Here is a 19,946-nt window from a genome sequence, read left to right as displayed (position 1 = left end):
GAGAGATAGATAGATAGATAGATAGATAGATAGATAGATAGATAGATAGATAGATAGATAGATAGACAGGCAGACAGATAGATAGATAGATAGATAGATAGATAGATAGATAGATAGATAGATAGATAGATAGATAGATAGATGTATAGATAGAGAATGAGAAAGAAAGAGATTATGTATGTGTGAGCGAGCGAGCGAGAGAGAGAGAGAGAGAGAGAGAGAGAGAGAGAGAGAAGGAGTGTTATTCTATAAGGTAGGAAGGAGCCCTAAAATCACAGGCATTAATATCAACAGATCAACACAACCTGTTAAAAGGGCCTCCAATATGTTGGTCAGTGAAGCGAACAAGGTTCAGAATGGGTACGTAGTGCTGTGTGTAGTGTTTGCATTGGGCACGTAAAGAACACAGTAGGAGGAAACACAAAGGCAAGTCTCAGCAGGATTCCAGCAATGGAATGTCCGAAATTGCACATAATTCAAGTCAATTTGCTTTCTTTATTTACTCATTTGCATCCAGCGAAGACGCCCATTAAAGCTATCGAAAACAAACAAACAAATCTATGGAGATATATGGAGAGATATGTATATATATATATATATATAATATATATATATATATATATATATATATATATATATATATATAGAGAGAGAGAGAGAGAGAGAGAGGGAGAGAGAGAGAGACAGACGAATGGATGGATGGATGGATGGATAGATAGATATATAGATAGATAGATAGATAGATAGATAGATAGAGAGAGAGAGAGAGAGAGAGAGAGAGAGAGAGAAAAGAGAGAGAGAGAGAGGGGGGGGAGGCGAAAGAGGGTGCCAATACGGAAGACAAAGAATGAAGAGGGGGAGCGAGAGAAGGAGAATAATTTTTCGTCAATAATTTTACAGTCGATAACGAATAGAACCGTGATAAAATGTCAATTTGCATCTACAACAAACATTATACAAGTTATTGTGTATTTTATCGAATTCTGTCATTTAAAAAAAACACTCATATTAATCCAGTATCTGTCTGAGGTTTCGCCGTCCCCTGTGTGCCTCCCTATACCTCATGCAGTCCTTCAGTGGGTCACATGGAATCTAATTTCTATGTCATACAGACGAGTCGCCCGTTGAACACTCCTGTTGTACAAGCGCAAATAACAGTTGTGTGGGTGTGGAATTTTAAATACAGACTTATTCATAACTGCCATGAAATACTGGTCGAGCCGTTAAAAAAAAAAAACAGAGCAAATTTGCAAAACAAAACAAAACACAAACTGGTGAAAGTTCCCGAGGCACCAATACCACTTGACGAAAAAAAAAACAGGCATTAAAAAGTGTGGTATGAAGTCCCAGATTTGAGGGTAGTTGACAAGACGAGTGTCATTTCAATCGATCGATATTGGAAGGACGAGTTTTCTGGTCAAAAATTTTAAATACTTGTTTTTCAGAGTGTGGCAGTATTACTTGGAATGAATTACAAGTTTTGATGTATGGTGTTTAACTATAGACTCTTCCATATTTGAGCTAGCAAACAAAATCGGTGATGTAATTTTATTTTTTTTCAGAGTGTGATACGTACAACAAAGAAAAATGCACACTTTAAACTTCTAATTAAACATAACGTTGTTTGCAGAACATGACCTAATTTTGTGCATAAAAACAGACCAAACAATTATACCATGCAACTTAACACACCTTTTGTGTTTACTTTCGACAAACGTGACACTATGACATATCATGAATAGACGAAATGTAGAAAATGTCGCATTCAGTTTTTGTTTGTTTTAATGAGGTAAACAGTTATTGTGAAATTGATCTCGCATACTACATTTTGATTTGTATGATGTTGACAGATATAAGCTATTGTTTTGCCAGCTCCAACCTGCATAAAATAGATCTATATTTACGCAAACACTTATAAAAGAATATCACCATGAAACTTGACATTATTTTATTTGTAGTTATTGATTAATAAACAACTCGATAGGGCAAGAATTGTCTATTTTAACAGTGTGACTCTTCCTCTCATATTATCATACCGAACACAAGTTTCTTGCACTGCAATACACAGAGCCCATATAATGTTATTATTGGTCCGATATCTTAAATTCCTCAAATATCTGTCTTACAAGGATAGAGGACAATGCATAGCCAATACCACTGTACATTGATAAATCATCTTTTTCTCACTTTGACTGGTAATTTTTAGCGCATATATTTATAGAATGTAATTAAACACTAGACTTCTAATAAATCTCAGATTCAAGATTTAAAAAAAAAACAAACAAAAAAAAAACAAATTAAAGGTCATATTAATCTATTCATGGGTAAATATAATATGAATTAAACGTTTTCTGGCCAAAATGAGAAAAGTGTGTTTTGTTAGCGCAGAGCAGCGAAGACACTGATAAGAAAGGTTATGTTAGTGGTAATAGCGGTAGCGACGAAAAGGTGGGAATGCAATCATTTATAAGAAGCGCCAGCTAGTTATCTCGTCACTTCGTCACTAATCGTCCAGAGGAAGAAACCTCTGGAATGGCAATGATCGATTATGTTCTCTCTCTCTCTCTCTCTCTCTCTCTCTCTCTCTCTCTCTCTCTCTCTCTCTCTCTCTCTCTCTCTCTCTTCCTCTCTCTCCTTCTCTCTTTTCTTCTCTCTCTCTCTATCTATCTATTTATCTATCTCAATCTCTCTCTATCTTCTTTCCTTTCCTCCCTACCCTCAATTTCTCTCTTTTATCTATAATGTTTCATTCATTGTATTTCATTCACTTAATTATCTATTTATCGAGACGCATCTCTCTTACATGCACATACACATATACACACAAACACACACACACACACACACACACACACACACACAGCGTGAAGGAGAGTGGGAAGAAGGGATGGAGAGTGGGAAGAATGAAGAAAGGAAGAGAAAAAAGGGATCATTTGTTCTGCAGAGGGACTTATTATTTTATTTATCTATTTATTTATTTATTATCTATTCATTACCCATTTATTTATTCATTAAAAAAAAACAACAACAAAGTTTAGTGCTGGCATGGAACTGTCGAAATTATCCATGAGATATTCTGTGAGAGAAAGTCTTTTTTTTTTATCTTAAGGAAAATATGATACATTGCAGAAATAATTCAGTACCATTCTTATGAATTCATATCAGTGGCATTGTGAACGGTTATAAAAACAAACAAAACACATTTTGATGTCAGCTCAGGTCGACTGTTTTCCCCTTAAACTCCAAGTGGCACATGAGCAAAGATTTTGACAGGATGGAATGAATTTTGATAATTACTTGCTACCTTAGAATAGTGTTACCATTGTCAACTGCGCAACCAACCGAACCAGCTGGTCCTCTAATGTGTGGGCATTCATCACGGAGTTATGACGCAGTGACAAATAAATTTACACTGTCACTTTGTTCGAACGACGGCTTTTTAGACGGTGCGTGTCAAAAAAAAAAATAGTGAATAGTGGGCAGAAAGTAGAGGGTTCACTATTTAAGATAGCTCTATGCTTGCTACCCTCTATATATCCATGAATCTGCTGGAGAGTATTTTTCCTCTTGGCCTAAACTCGATTTGATTATTTCACGAGTCATGTAGTGCTTCGTTAACGAATCTTCACAAAGAGATGATCGAGTGGGTAATTGAACTTTCACTGGGAGAGACAGGTTCGAGTCGAGTCCCACTTCGGCATCTGGGTTTTTCCTTAATCGAGAACGATTCCCCTATTACTTACTTTGAGGTGCTGCACTGCGGCTGACGCTTAGCTTATCTCGGTCTTTACTCAAGATCGACCCCACCAAAAATTTCCACTGAGAATGAACAAACGATTTTTAAAAACTTGTTATATGTATTTCTATTTATAAATATCAAAAACAGCATCTTCAACAACATAGGCAAGGCAGACATATTCACCTATACCAATGGTAGATAATTATCAAACAATCGTGGCAATTAATCGCTGATATAGAGTAGTCATTGGTAACAATTGTCCCTGAGACATGAATGATGCTGATGCTGATGCTGATGATGATGATGATGATGATGATGATGATGATGATGATGATGATTGCTTAGAAATTATTGAATGGTTACATCAAGTTTGCAAGAATGACTCTAGTTCAAGCATGTTCAAAGTGCATTTATAATCACATTACATTAGACAACGATGAATTTGCATCAGGACCTACTAATAGGTGGTCAAGTTTTGCATTCTTTCTTACTTATTTCCATTAACAGTTATATTATTGAGAGAAAGTTTTGCTGCATTCACTGCCTACCCAATAACTACAAAAGGTACGTTTTTACATTACCTGAGTCTGTCTCATTCAATTGACTGTTTATTTCATTTAATCCGAGATCATGAATTAGCACAATATTATCGATTGTTTTGTTGGGTTTTTCTTTCACTTTCTTACTTCATCCGTAATTCAGAAATAATCACATTTTCATATTAAATAATATTTTTGAAAAACAAATCGACAAGAGGACCATTTACACGGTGTCCACTTTTTGTGTCAGTTGTCACCAAAAAGGTAAACGGTCGTCAGTCGTCTGCTACGCAGAGCGAGTGGTGGTGCCTCCCACTCGTCAGCTTCACGATCTCGCCATTCACCACACAACAGCCAGCCGTATTTTTAACATGTCACGTGACTTGCATTTATAAACATGGTGGACAACTGAAATTAACATTACCGTTTTAAACAAGATAAATAAAAGATTATCTTTAATTAATTAGATTTCCGATAAATAATTGTGGCAATTCATTTTGCGGTGTTCATTGTATTGAATTAAGTTGAGAGCACAATGGCCATTGACTACATTAGATGAAAAAGAAGTGGTCAATAATTTTGGATTGAGAATCTCTGCAATCCCCAGCAGTAGAAGTAGCAGTGAAAGCAGTTGTGCCGGACCATTTCTTGAATTATTTACTTTTTAAAAAAGCTTTATCTCTTAACATTTGAAATGTCTGACAAAGAAGCTGACAAATTCAACAATATCAACCTTTCAAGTGATAGTGATCAAGGTAACAGAGCGTTGTCCTCATTTGATTGTAAAAATTGATCAATGATTCTGACAGATTTTTATGGTGACTCACTCTCGCCCTCTGTCGGTGTTGCATTGATACTTAGTGAGTGACTGTATTACTGTGTCTGACTCAATTAATATTTTTAGGGATAAATTTTTAATTGTCTAGCATACAAGAGAAATAACTGACGCATAGTTGATTTTAAATGGAGGGATGTTAGGGGTTGTTGTGTAACTTGAATTTTGATTTAGATAAAGATGTAATGTAGACTCTAGGTCCTAGATTCCTAGATACCTAAACTTAAGGGAACCAATCTTCTAGTTCTAGATCTAATTTAAGACTCAGATCAGAGAGAGAGAGATTTGTCCCATTTTGACTTGTGGCCCGTTGTTAAAAGAAAACTATATTTAGTAGTAGTAGACCTAGTATGGCCCATTTTTACAGCTCCCAGATCAATTAAAAAGATTTGTTTTACTCATTAATTATGATGCTGTTCTAATTCACAATGAAAAAAATGGAAATCTTACATCACTGATCACTTTGTAAATGGAGCTGGCCCAAATTTAGTGGCAAGAATCAAGAAACTTGCTTGGTCAACCAGAATTGTACAGAAAATATGGCTTTTCTCATGAAAACAGTTTAGTTTGCAGATACAGTTACATCAGTAAATAAAATATTATTTGAAATAAGTGCTGTCAGCAGTTAATAAAAGAGTTAGTTTTAAAATGTAGGATTTTGTCATTGTTTATGTTTTTTGTAAACCGAGATATTTAATGTTTTTCGTATCGCATTATCGACATGTTGACAATTTACCAGCTCTGATTCAAGAGCAAAAAAACAGGTAGGATTTCCTAAATTGTAGTTCCCTTTCCGTTTATGTATATCACTTACAGTGTCTCAGATATGAATATAACCAATTTTTGTTAAGTGTATAATTCATCAACTTATAACTGTTTGTTCATGCAATAACAACTTATTTAAAAGATTGACAAATGTGCGTAAATTTTATTTTTAAAGATGTATAGAGATGATTGTTTTTGTCACTTACAGAAATGATCTTATAAATTTTTTTTTCTATTTTTCTTCTATCTGATGTCTATTAATTAAGGTCTATGATTTTGTTTCTTAATTCTTAAACTTCTCTCTCTGTTTTTATAAATAGTGTATATGAGTATTTTTCCCCCTTAATTGAAACTGAGTTGATTGTATTAAAATTTGATTATTTTTCTCACTCCACAGGTAATAAGAGCAGTGAAGGAGAAATCTCAGAAACAGCATCCAGGGCAATTCAGTTTCAACATTCATCCTCAACTAAACTGACATCCCGTGGATCTTCTCGCCACAGAAAAACTGTTATTGATAGCAAAGTTCGAAGTAACGTTATATCTATTAAAAATAAGCCAAAAATAAGGAAAAGGCGACGGTTTTATCAACGGACAACATTTAAATTTAAAAGCGATAAAGAAGGACTTAACGATTCCAAATTTAAAGGCCCATGCTACTGCAAATCTCAAACAACAAAATGCATCAAATTGACAGAACAAGATAGGAGGGCAATATTTGAACATGTTAGGAGTTTACCAGTTGAATGGAGGTATGGGTATGTCACTGAACTTGTGAGAAGATTTCCAATTAAAGGCAAATTCTCTTTAAAAGAACCTTCTAGGAAAAGGGCTTGGGTTATATATTTCCATTTGACAAAACTTTGTGGAACAATTCTGCCTGTTTGTAAAATGATGTTCATTAATACCACAGGACTGACTTCTAATTTTATTCGTAAGTCCCTCATCAAAAAGGAAGTAGAAAACTCTCAAAGCATTATTTCTGAACCATTGCCATGTGACAATTGTGACAAAGAACTGCTTGATACAAAGAGAGTATACCCTGATCAACATGAGACAGGCACCCCCTCGCTTTTCTGCCAGTTCGATGACCATAACAATCCTATTGTGGTAACAACATGGGAGTCTCATTCAACAAATTTTCATAAAGCCAAATCAAAATCCAAATGTCTTGATAAACTGCCAACTTCAGATATACATCATTGCAATGGTATGTATGATTACTTAACTCTATTTATAAATTATGCTTGTTGCTTACTTCAATTATAAGTAACAGGGATTATAAATGTAGCATCATCTTGAAAGCACATTTAAAAACATTTTACTTGATACGTGTTCTGGGATATTTACATCAACTAATTTTACATGGAAAATATGCTGATTTCAGTTGATGCTATTGTTTTGAAAAAGATTTCTATGGTATTTTAAGATTTCGGCTTCTTTTTAAGTTTGAAATTTCCATCTTTGATAATAAATATTTGAATATTATGCCGTTCAAACATCTTATAGTTGTTTGTTGGTGGTGTCTGCAAAGAATCGAGCTCAGTCTTTTTTTTGTGTGCAACCATTCCTCATTCAAGAGTATTTTTGAAAAGGGGGAGGGAAGGGATATTTTCCTTATTTATTTGAACTTGGTATCAGACTTTTGTCATGTGATATGCTCATGAATTGATATACTGTTATACTATCTTGCCAAGATTGCAAAATTATAAATTATCTAATAAAGATGTCTGGGTAGAAAATACCAATTTTTAAATTATTTTCTTTAAAGAAAAAAGATCTCAAAGTGAATTAATTCAAAATAAGTCTTACTTTTATCCCTCATTACTCGTTAAGAGTAATTTGAAAAAAAAAATTAAATAAATAAATAAAAAATAAATTAATCATTTAAAAAAAAGTTTATATTAAATAATTATATATATAATATATATATATATATATATATATATATATAATATATATATATATTTATATAAATCCTGCTAATTAAAAAAAGGAATTCTAAAGACTCTATAGACAGATCAACTGAAGTGACTAAAGCTGATTTAAATGATAGAAAATCGACACTTTTGAAAAGATATTGTGTTACAAGTTAAAATTACAACATGTTGGAAAATAAAAAAAAGGTTACTTTGATAGATTGAAAATAATCCGGTTCAATTAACTGTTCATAGTCATCCCAATTTACAATTTTGTTAGTATTTAGTCTCTAGAGAATCCTGATTTAATTTTCAAAACTTTGGTCTAAAGGGAATCAATCTTTTTGTTCATTTGCTTTTTGTTTGTTGTATTTTTTTTTTATCCAAACTCTCAATTGACAAGTTGTTTTTCCTTTCTTCAGATCAAAGCAAATCATCACCACCTTCTGAGGGAGTAGATGTCACAAATATTTCTAATCATCAAATCAAATCATTAGAATCTTCACATCTTGAAGCAGCCAGTATAAATAGTGACAAATGTGACAACAAAACTCTTCAGTCTCAAAGCAATAATCAAAGAGAAGTAAATGAAATATTAAGTGAAGAAGATACATGGATGCCGAGACATAACAAAACTCCCCGTGATCTAGGACAATCATACGTAACAAAAAGAGGCAAGTTTGTACCTGCCCGAAAGCTCAAAGACAGATGTTGGTGTAGATCAATAACGACAAGGTGTTTTGAAATAACAGAAGATGATAGAAGGGCAGTTTTTGAACATGTGTGGAGTCTGGCAAAAGATGAGAAAAAAGACTTTATAAGTGAATTTGTTGAAAGAACACCTGTCAAAAGAAAACGGACACCAACATCGAAAAAAGAATGGACATTTCAGTTCAATATGAGAAAAGTTACTGGAGATGTAATTCCTGTGTGTAAAAAAATGTTCATGAAAACAACATCATTGACAAGTTTTTTGATTCGAACTACTGTTGCAAAGAAAGATTTAAATGCTGCCTCTATGATAGAACCTGAGTCACTGTTCTATAGCAAATATTCCTATGATGACCAACATGCTCCATTAGATGAAAGTCCTGAATCACCCAAAGATATACCTTCTCTAGTCTGCCAGTTTGATGAAGAAAACAATCCTATTGTCGTGACAGCTTATCAGTCACACCCTGAATATCTTTGTAAAGACAGATTCAAGTCCAAACTTACTGAATACTCTACAGGCGGTGCAATGTCTGCTTTGGAAAATGAAGAAAATGGTGAGCACCTTGTATAATTTAAAACTTTCTCACTATAGCACAATCCCCTACTTAAAAATATAGATGATAGTTTTGATATTTAAAGATTTTTTTGTGGGGGGAGGAGGGGGGTGGGGAGTTATATTCTTTTTCAAATCCCATTGAAATTTATAAGAGAGATTCATCGATTACCCTGTACTTAAACAATGTCATACATTGTGTGAGAGATTGACCAATTTCCATTTCACTTGATTTGATTTGGTCTAGCCACTCCTTCATTATCTTAATATCTGTTTGGTTTTTTTCAAAGGGGCTTGTAATAGTTTTAGATTATTATTATTATTATTATTATTATTATTATTATTATTATTATTCATAATAATTATAATTATTATTGTTATATTAGTAATTATGAAAATACTATACTTATCTCTCTCTCTCTCGCATGCTCTCTCTCCTTCTCTCTCTCTCTTCTCTCTCTCTCTCCCTTCTATCTCTCTCTTCTATCTCTCCTACTCTTCTACTCTCTCTCTCTCTCTCTCTCTCTCTCTTTTTTTAAAATTTATGAAATAAATGATTGCATCTCAGTTTTTCTTTCATTGAATAATTGAGGAGTATTTTCGTATTTTTATTGAAATGTGATTGTTCATGAACAATCTATGTTCTATGATATAAATAAGAAATAAAATATTTTGTGACTTTGGTTGATGGAACGCAAATTTACTAGTGTAATAATGATGATAATAATAAGTATATTGTTGTTGTTGATGTTATGAAAATTATTATTATTATTATATTATTATTTTATTATTATATTATTATTATTATTATTATTCTTGTTGTTGTTGTTGTTGTTGTTGTTGTACTTTGATTTAAACATTTCTTTTAGTGACTTGTGATCAAACTGGTTTGTGCTGTAAATACCTTAAAGAATATCAATTCGTACAAGATAATAATAATTACAGTTTAGCTTACAATGTTAATAACTCTATGTCATCTCTATTTCCATTCATGAACTATTTTATCATTTAAGTAGAGTGATTGATACCTCTAAAACTTACTCCGTTATCATGTTGGTTGTTTTGTGATGATTATTTTCCAAAGTTAAAGATTTATTTTATGTTTAATAATAATAATAATAATAATAATAATAATAATAATAATAATAATAATAATAATATATAATACAGTGTAATAATTTATAATTAATAATAATAATAATTTTCATAACTTCAACAACAACAATAATACTTATTATTATCATCATTATTACACTAGTAAATTTGCGTTCCACCAACCAAAGTCACAAAATATTTTATGCATGCAAGCCATAAGCAAACGCACCATGTCTAACATATTTTGTGACCTTTTGATTTCTTTATTATTGAGAATTGTCACCACGTTTTCTCTTTCTCCACAGTTTCTGATGATAGTGTTTGATGATATCATCTTGTGCATTGAAGAGTTTCCACTATAATGTGCTCAGATTCTAATTCATAGAAACTCGTCTTTGGGGAATAAATTAGTTCCGTCCTCATATTGTACGCTGGAAGGCAATGGAATGTGAAGGACCAATCATACACATAATGAAAAATCACATCACATCCCAGGAAGACAGAAATGTGGTCAACAAGAATTTTACGGAATTATTGACTTAATTCTAAAATATATTGATGACATTTTTTCATTTGTATTTGAACAGATAATACTGTTTTTAACCGTTTTTTATTTTAAAAACCACATTTGTGGTCATCTCTGTTTAATGTAAATTAAGCATAGTATTTAGATATCCACTAACGGGTAAGAGAGAAAGAAATTGAAAGACATTTTTATTTTCTGAAATTCCTTCTCATCTTTTCACTGACACATGGGTAGTGGTAGACACATATGTAAGTACTCAGAACTGAATAACTTCCCTTAATTATCTTCTGATTTTAAGTCACTATTCTTAAATCTCAAGTACCTAAATCAAAACCCAAATACGAAGATAGCCAGGGGTCATAAATTTGTGTTCAAATGATTTTTGCTGTGGTGCTTATTAGTTTATACAATAATTATGTAATTCCCATATATTTTTAGGAAGAATGTTGCTAAATATTAGAATTTTTCCTCCTGACAAGATGCTTTAAACAAGGAGAGGCGATGATGTTGATCGACTCAAAATACATTCAATAAGAGCAATAATTGACATGGCTTTATTTACAAAAGTTGTTGTAGTAAACAATACAATATATTCTTTGTGTTTCCAGATTACACCTCACCTGATTAATTCACCATTACTTATTATACTATACTACTTTCATTGCCACCTTTTTTTCTTTTTTTTTTTACCTCAGGATTGAGAGACATCCAACGTTTGAAGTCACTTTGCCAGTTTATTTTTATCTTCTTCTTTTATATACATACACACTAAGCATAGGCATATGTATATTGAGGTTAAAGTTATTGGCAAAAATAATTAAGAGATAAAAACCTAAGTAAATAAATCATTATATATATTTTTTTTTTTAAAGAGATGTGATAATTTTAAGACATATATTTGAATAAATAAATATGAATAAAAAGTTATCAATAAAACATAAAATGAATATATTATTGCATATAAAAGAATCATAAACAAGTAAAGAATACAAAACAATATAACTAAATAAATAAATAAGTAAATAAATAGATTAATTCTCATTCTCAAAAAAAAACATTGCCACCTGATACAACTACCGTTATTATCTTGAGAACATCTGTTAAATCTTAAAGTGTCAATTGAGAGCATCTTCATAATCATTATTCTTATCATCAATAGTACCACTGTTGTTCACATTTTTATCCTGATATCATTTGTTGTTGTTATCAATTTTGTTATGCGTACAGTAAAACATCATTATATGCTGTCAATCTTAATTACTGACTCTATTTTACCTGGAAAGGAAGTTTTCCAATCAATAGATGCAAAAACAAACATGGAACCTCGTTGTACTGCCTTCCATTTTATTTGCAAGCGTTTTGTGTATAACGACAATAAAAATAATTTGTATGTCAACAAAAATTCAAAAGTGCTGACTTAAGATTCTGATTGCACTTAAGAAAATGAGTGAATGGACAAGTGCACCTAATGAATAAAGCATAGTTCAAATTGGGAATAGACCAAGAAACACATTTTTCTAAATCTATCAAGCTGTTCCAAGTTCCATGGCAAGGTTTGATCACTTGCTGTCTTCTTTTTCATGCACGAACCGAATCAGCCATATTGAGTAACACTGTCGACGTTCATGAAAAGAAAAGGAGAGAAAAAAACCTTGACACCTCTTTTCTGGGCCATTACGTTCATTGATATGTGTATTTCTCCTCATCTATTATATGCAGGGTTCTCCTTTCTCTCTCTCTCTCTCTCTCTCTCTCTCTCTCTCTCTCTCTCTCTCTCTCTCTCTCTCTCTCTCTCTCTCTCTTTTTAAATCTTTTTTTCTTTCGTTCTCTCTCTCTCTTTCTCACGCACATATAAGAGCATTTGTACCTCCATACCTTTCAATACTGTTTTATTTTTATCTTATGTTATTCCTTTAATGTGCTGATAAAACATGTATGCCCAAAATACTAGCATATGTTCTTGCTATTTTTCGGATACCTCCTTTTTCCCATGGTTTGGGCGGCTTTTGTTGCTTCCTATTTAAATTAGTCATCCCATTGCTCTTTACGACAAGTCATTACATCACTTTACAAGATATGTACCAAATTCTTTACTCTACACTGCCACTTTCTTCTGGCAAGTTCTCAATAATTGATGGTATACAATGAGGTTTTACTGTAAACTTGACAAAGGACACGGATCTATTTATGAATGGTTTCATTGCAATGAAAAACTAATAAAATTGTACTATTGTTGGCTGAGTGTTAGTGTGCCTCAAGAGGCATTAAGTGCAGTCAGTCATCATATGATGGCAATGACTGCCAAACTCTGTATCCCTTGTTGTGTTGTTGGATAAAGCAAGCCACATACATCACCCCAATCGACACAGTTTGAATGAAAATGCTAGAGTGCTTGAACAAAAAGGATGATTTTTTCTGCATGAATATTCATTTACTTAGATTGCCCCCTACAAAGCATTCAAATTTACTGCTAAAAAGGATAGATAGGATTATGCTTGAATTTGGTGTCTGCAGCCATGATTGTGAGGATATGATGTTATGTAATGTAATGTCAGAACTATTTATCCATCCTTTATGCTCAGTTGACACAGAGGCATTTTATAAGTTTCTCGTTCATAATTTTTATCCATTTACTGTCTCATTCACACACACACACACACACACACACACACACATCAGCACACACAGACACTCAGACCCTACACTCACACAATGCAAGGAAAATGTATTTTAACAACTGAAATTTTGGGATAATTTTTTGAATGATCAAGAATTTGGCTGTATTTGTTATTGGTTTTGTGCCAATACTGCTGAGTTAAATTGTGTGTCAGTGTCGTAGAAGTATGGTTGAGGGGTAATGCTTCCAAAGCTGCACTCAGTGATTTTGTATACGTGATGATAATGTACACTAGAGTCATGTGGCACTCTGAATTGCAAAGTTTTTGAAGTTGGAGGGATTTTTTGTAATAGAAACCCGTTGTGTATGGTTGGTGAGATAGCTGGTGAACCACTGCAATGCTATGCCACAAAGGCCAAAAGATACTGCATTCTTTTTATGGACATGTGGTGGTCTACAGTACCAAAGGCCATGCTATGATCCAAAAGCAATAGTATAAACTCTTGGTCGTCTTTGCGCTGTTATTATGCCATTTTGCATAGGCAACAATGTAGTCACGATGCTGTGCACTAATTTGAAGGAAGATTGAAGGGGAATATGGACATTTTTTGCTTTCATATGGTGATGTAGCCTTTTAAGAGGAATTGAAATGAAATTTATATTTGACACGAGTTGATAGTTTTTGAATGACCCCTTGTCAATATTTTATTTTATTTTTTAAGATGGGGGTAATGAGCACTTCTACTAACTTAGCAGGGAACTCTTGCTTACTCAAATAAATGATTTGTGATCACTAGGGCAGGTGCATGTTTCATTCATACAAGCTTTCAAGGTACAAGTGTTTACATTGTCTAGTTTGCATTGTTTATTCGGTGACTTCTTTAGTAGTTCAGTGAGTATTTAATTTACTATCGCAGGTAAAAACGTGTTATACGCTAGTGTTGATTAGTTCAAATACCAACAAATAACATGAATGCCGGTACAATTTGCATTGTTCTGATGGTTGATGTCCAACTTGTACTGAAATAGAATGGGGTACTTCGACTGTCTATTAGTTTTATGTCCATTTTTTAGGTTTTATGGATGGATGGCCTAATGTCAAATCAACTCAAGGCAAACTGTTTCAAATCTTTCAAACGTAACAAGTCTGTGGTTGCTGTACTTCGTTGTAAAGGCTATGCTGTCCTTTAATAAATACCCCCCTTCCCGCTCCCCTAAACCGTAGTCATTATTTTCTTTTACTTTTATTTCACCTGCTGTCTTAGTTCATGGAATCAAAAATTCCATTTGCCCAGGCCCCCTTAGATTACCTCTTTTACTTTTATTTCCATGTCCAACTCCTTAATTTATTTATCCATTGGAACACTTTGGGCACATATTATGCCAAATAATTTTTATTAATGTTACAAGAGGTCTGAGTCATATCACAAAGCAATGCATGTTTAGGTAAATTTTAAAGTAAAATTGATGCACATTATTCCGTAATATATTTTTTCATTCATATTTTTAATGAGTGTATGTTGTTATTCAACAGTGTGTGTTTTATTCATCTACTTATTCATTTTAGCTGAAATAAATTTGATGCTAATATTTGAACTTCTGTTTTGTCGTTTACTGTTTTCTTTTTGAAAAAAAAATTGCTTGGCAGTTAGTATTTTGGACTCAAAAAGAAATCGTTATTTAGTTTATGTGAGATATATTTTCAAATAAATATAAAAAGTGTTAATATCCTGATGATGTTGAGTAATGGATGTTTTCTCAGCTACAGATTGCTCAATTTAGGTGTATTTGTATACCATGCATGAATTACAGCCAGACACTGACAAGCTATACAATATCACTTTGTTCTCTGATTACAGTTCACAACTGCCTGCATCTATTACGGTTTAGTCCACGAAGATGCGAATCAAATCTAAAAATAATGGGAATGGGAATGATACCCTGCTAGGAAATAAAGCAATAAGAAAATTTACCCGAAACAGTCAATCATTTTTGACTGAGGATCGAAAGTCAACCTCCTGACTACCTGATTTTCACTTGCATATTTACCCCCCCCCCCCCCCCCCCCCCCCTCCAATGCAACATGGGGCATACTTTATGTCTTGTAATGTTTAATGTTTGTAAAAGTGCTTGAAAGTGGTCACAGTGCAACATGCATATTCTATGTTGATCAATTGATTCTCACTTTGCTATTCAAAAGTGAAAAATAAATTGCCAAGACAGAAGAATGAATAAATAAATACAATCTCTAGTAGTATTTATCCTTATGATATTTTCATTTGTATGTACAGAAAGGCATTATCATTTTGTTCAATTGTGTTGTTGTTTTTTGTTGTTTTTTTTTTTGTTTTTTGGGGGGGGCTATTTATAGATGATGCATGGAAAGGTTTTTTTGTTTTATCTTTTTCAAATTTAATACTTTATAAAATTAAGTTATTTTTTAAGATAGGATTTTGATATTTTAAAAAGCAGTCTCTTGCATGCCAAACCTTAATATATTGCATGAAATAATTTTTGCACACATGACTTAATTTATTTTTTTTTTATTAACTGCACTATTATATGACTTACTTTTAAAAGAATTATATTGTTGATGTTTCCTTTTTTTAACCAGGTGAATTTAGCATGCCAGATAACTGTTCGGATTCAGTTAGTGATTCCTGCATGAATACCTCGAGCACCTTAAGTAAGTTTGACTTTTACAATGACACTGTACCTCCGAAAGATCAGTAGATGTCTTCTCATCAATGCAACATCATTTTTACATACTTTTGGCTCTCATCATATTCCTTCCTCAGATCACTGCTGTGATTTTCCTCTTTTACTCATTTGTTCCCTCTCACGCTGATCATATGCTGATCTTCATCAGGTGTAAGAAATTTGTTGTTTACCGCACATCACGATAAGTGAGGACAGGTATTAAACGTCCATTTGTGATCGGCAAAGAAGTGATAATGATTTTGAGGTTTTTGCATTTTCCATTAAATTTCCCCAAAACATAAACATAATCTTTAGTGTATTCTTTTAGACTATGATGCATTAGGAGGATTATTTTGTATTAAACTTATTCCATGAATTGATTCAAATACTATATCAAAAATACCAAACTCTCACCTTACCTTATTCTCCTTATGGAGATTGTCATAAAGGAGACATTAGAGATAGCTTTGCTGTAAGGGCCCTCAGCACCAAACTCTACAGGATAATTAAGGTTAAAGAGAATGCGATAGCACAAATCTCAAATGAAATAAATGATGAAACACATCCCCTTTTGAAAGATGTGCTCGTACTACTATGGTAGGAACACAATGGACTATGGGAAATTTTGTGTGGAGCTCTGACCTATACAGAATACCTTGTTTGACATTGATCAATAAGATTATACGTTTATTAGTACATATTCAGCCTCTTGTCATGAATGAAAAACGTGTCCACGAGTACTGTCTCATGATATCATCACCTCTACTGTAATATAATGCGTATGAGGAAACATGATTCATGTATTGCATTTTTTATGTGTTTTATTTTTAATGATAATATAAAATGCATGCCCTCACTTATTTTATATTTTTCATTTGATTGATTTCTTGATTTTTATTTATCATTTTTTGAATTCATTTATAATGTTGTCATTTTTATTTTTTATTTTTTTTTGTGTGAGTCTTTGTTCTTTTGTTTGTATGTTATTTTTTCTTTGTTTGTTTTTTTGTTGTTTTTTTTTTTTTTTTATTTTTTTTTTTTTTGCACTTCATTTGTAGGCATCACATAAATCATGATAGGCATGTTGTTTCCTTATGATGTATAATTTATTAATTATTAGTGATTAAATAACAATTTATGAAACCTCCGTTATATTGAAGTGCCATTCTTTGCTCATCTGTGCAGTATAGCAAGGTTTTACTTCAGTTTAAATTAATTAATTCTCTCTGATGGAAGTGATATGTGCTTTTTTGATTTTTTTTTTTTTTTATCCCAGGCTTGGATCCAGACACTAACCCAAATGACGAGGAAGAGAAGCAAAAACTGATAGAGCAAGTGTTAGAAAGACAGAATACGTTGGATGGTAATGAAATTACAAGTTGAATTATATTATTGTTTTGTTGGGAGGTTGTTTGTTTTTTTTTTTTTGTTTTTTTGTATCTCTTTGTTTATGATTTTTGAGCCCCTGGAACCTTCCTCCCAAATGTGTCAATTTTTCACCAAATGCAAACAGCAAAAATAAAACAAACAGTATCTGATCTCGTGAACGATTTGGAATTTGTGTCAGCATTTGGATTCACTTTGTCTTTGAAGTTTGTATATCCATATGGCAAGCTACTGATACTGATACTTTGCAATAGGTTAAAAGTCACAGAGAAAATGGAGGGGAAATTGATAAGAATGAAATCCTCAAGACTAAGTTGGATTTTTTTTTCTCAGTTTAGACACCTTTTGAGGGCTGAGGTTAGAAACTTAACATTTTATATTTTAAAAACGCTTTTTCACTGCACTCTGTATTTTAAAAAATGAAGTTTGTAACTCATTTACAAAATATAGATCATGATAGTTTTCTAATGTTATTTAGTTGCTGAAATTGTGTTATATTTATATATGAGGGAAATGAATCTAGACATGGCTCAACCAAGCATTTTGAATCATCAAAATATTTGAAAATGAATTAAAACATACTATACTATATATGTAATGTAAAGGCCTAGTCTCAGTTAAATATATGTCGTGAATGGGCACGGAACTACAAAAGGAAGAAGGTTTATGACAAGGGCTATGAAAACCACACATTCGTAATTTCATAGTAACCTAAATACCCTCCTCCTCTCCCCTCTAAAAAATAAAATTACAACTGTCCAACCGTCGGGAGCATTAAACTACACATTGAATCAACCTCGAATCAATAAATATGACTCTTTGAGAATGCACAAAGTAAAAAATTAAAATCCCATCTGAATACGAATATATTATAGCCTGCATCAGACATGTTATCCTAAATTATTGACAAAAACTTTTGTCTATTTTCAGACCTGTCTTCAAGAGTAGATTCTGTCAAAGTTGAGAACCTGAAACTCAAGTCTGAGAATCAAGTATTGGGCCAGTACATTGAGAACCTGATGGCTGCCAGCAGTGTATTCCAGTCAGCGTCCCCCAAGGCCAAGAAGAAATAGGCATGATGGTAGCATGTTTATTATACACCTGATTCTGACATTGAGATTACCTTTTTTATGTGTATGGATCGGACCTCTGATCTGATTTTTATTGCTATTTATTGAATTATTTCATTTTCATGATTTTTTAGGTTAGTTTGAATATATACCAGCAAAAACATCTTTGTTCTTGTAGCATATTTCTTTAAATGAAGAATATCAACAGATGTACAATGCATCTGTTTTGAAAATATGGCCTTTGAAACGTCATTGATAAATGTATTTGAATGAATTGTGTAGCTGTGATAAAATTAGTTAGTTTATTTGATGTTTTATATCAATTTCGAGAATAGTGACAGGGACTGTGTTTTATAGGAAAATAGTTAAAGTTTATGACATGTACACCATTAACTGTATTTGATCGAGTCTGAGTGTCAGTGAAATTGTAGCTGTCTCACCTCGTCCAGGTGTAAATAATGCCAACCCGATAATGCTTTTAAATATGTCCCTCAGAAGCAGTTCTGTTTCTATCCAAAGAATGGAATTTAAACCTCAGATAATATATTCTTTACTGGTCTTAGTAGGCTATGCCCGCAGAATTTTATATAATTTTATAATTTTATTTTTTTTGGGGGTGGGGGGGGGGGGGCTGTGGTTCTCATTTCCTTTTGCAAGGTGGAAATAATCGCTCTGCAACTTTTCATTGACTCTTTTTTGATTGATGGAAGGAGGGGAGGGGGTTGTTTTTAATGAGATGGAGGATTGGGAATTAAAACTAAAATGGAAATATAGTCTTTACCAGTGTGTTTGAATGTTAAATGTATTTTGGGGATTTGTATTGGTATGCTCGGGGTTCTGTGCAATGATTTCGTTCGGCACCTTTATATTATATAGATTTCAGGGTTGACCTTGCAATTAATTATTGTTATTGTTTTTATTTTAATTATTACTATTATTATTATTATTATTATTATTGTTATTATTATTATTATGTTATTTTTATTTATCAGACTTTACACCGGCAATTGAAGAGAACCTATTTCATTCTTTTTTTTTTACAAATTTTCGATCGCAGGAAAAAAAAACCATCAGAAAACTACTGCAATAAACTCTTTTATTTTGGCCTTTATTTCGTATTAGTATTGTTTAGTTATTTTCTTATTGTCCTCATCACACTGCTGTAGGTGAAATGTATTACGGCGATTGAACGTCAGCCTCCTTGTAGGTTCCACAACAGTTCAGCATCGCTGGTCATATTAAATGTGTCCTTTTTCTGGAATCTGGGTGGGGTCCTTTGAACTCCCATTCCCATGGTGGGCAGGTCATTTGCTGTCTTCTATCCCTTTATATGTTTTCTGTCTTTGTATTGGAATGGGATTGTTTGGTTTTGTCCTGACCCTTTCTGGGGACCTTAGCTGAGAGAGAAACAGTCAAATGTTAAGTATTAGTTTTGGGAGATTTCTTTTCCTTGTAAATCACCTCTCTGTTATGGATATATTCTGTAAA

At 32.7% G+C, this 19,946-nt stretch overlaps 3 protein-coding genes across 5 annotated transcripts in view; 2 read left to right on the top strand and 1 right to left on the bottom strand.

The window, feature by feature from the left end:
- LOC144971181 (uncharacterized) overlaps positions 1-4,579 on the bottom strand; it is a 193,419-nt gene extending 188,840 nt beyond the window's left edge. For both annotated transcript variants that reach the window (XM_078911666.1, XM_078911667.1), the window contains exon 1: positions 4,321-4,579. The gene's annotated coding sequence lies outside the window, so the exon portion shown is untranslated. The remainder of the gene's footprint in view (positions 1-4,320) is intronic.
- Positions 4,580-4,648: 69 nt separating this feature from the next.
- Positions 4,649-19,569, top strand: LOC144971179 (short coiled-coil protein B-like). 2 transcript variants are annotated; one of them, XM_078911664.1, is made up of 4 exons: positions 4,649-5,033; positions 15,917-15,988; positions 17,279-17,365; positions 18,319-19,569. In XM_078911664.1, exons 1-4 carry the CDS (start codon positions 4,973-4,975, stop codon positions 18,459-18,461), a joined length of 363 nt encoding a protein of 120 aa, XP_078767790.1. In that variant the 5' UTR covers positions 4,649-4,972; the 3' UTR covers positions 18,462-19,569. The 2 variants fall into 2 exon arrangements, with proteins under 2 accessions (XP_078767790.1, XP_078767791.1); XM_078911665.1 differs by lacking the exon at positions 15,917-15,988.
- LOC144971178 (uncharacterized) lies at positions 5,054-14,898 on the top strand. The gene is made up of 4 exons (XM_078911663.1): positions 5,054-5,877; positions 6,276-7,088; positions 8,220-9,065; positions 10,465-14,898. The coding sequence occupies exons 2-4, from the start codon at positions 6,770-6,772 to the stop codon at positions 10,482-10,484; spliced, it is 1,185 nt and encodes a 394-aa protein (XP_078767789.1). The 5' UTR covers positions 5,054-5,877; positions 6,276-6,769; the 3' UTR covers positions 10,485-14,898.
- Positions 19,570-19,946: the final 377 nt, after the last annotated feature.

The sequence above is a fragment of the Berghia stephanieae genome, chromosome 4 (assembly GCF_034508935.2).
Source record: "Berghia stephanieae isolate SIO BIC M18660-M18661 chromosome 4, UCSD_Bste_1.3, whole genome shotgun sequence".
In the NCBI taxonomy this organism is placed as follows: Eukaryota; Metazoa; Mollusca; class Gastropoda; order Nudibranchia; family Aeolidiidae; genus Berghia; species Berghia stephanieae.
Note: the sequence above shows the minus strand (reverse complement) of the source record. Positions and strands in the feature narration are given on the sequence as shown.

Excerpts from the sequence above, each read along its gene's own strand:
- LOC144971179 (XM_078911664.1), top strand. The coding sequence starts at position 4,973 with ATGTCTGACAAAGAAGCTGACAAATTCAACAATATCAACCTTTCAAGT. Across the intron at positions 5,034-15,916 it reads TTCAAGTGATAGTGATCAAG|GTGAATTTAGCATGCCAGAT; the intron begins GTAACAGAGCGT and ends TTTTTTAACCAG. Across the intron at positions 17,366-18,318 it reads AAGACAGAATACGTTGGATG|ACCTGTCTTCAAGAGTAGAT; the intron begins GTAATGAAATTA and ends GTCTATTTTCAG.
- LOC144971178 (XM_078911663.1), top strand. The coding sequence starts at position 6,770 with ATGATGTTCATTAATACCACAGGACTGACTTCTAATTTTATTCGTAAG. Across the intron at positions 7,089-8,219 it reads AGATATACATCATTGCAATG|ATCAAAGCAAATCATCACCA; the intron begins GTATGTATGATT and ends TCCTTTCTTCAG. Across the intron at positions 9,066-10,464 it reads TTTGGAAAATGAAGAAAATG|TTTCTGATGATAGTGTTTGA; the intron begins GTGAGCACCTTG and ends CTTTCTCCACAG.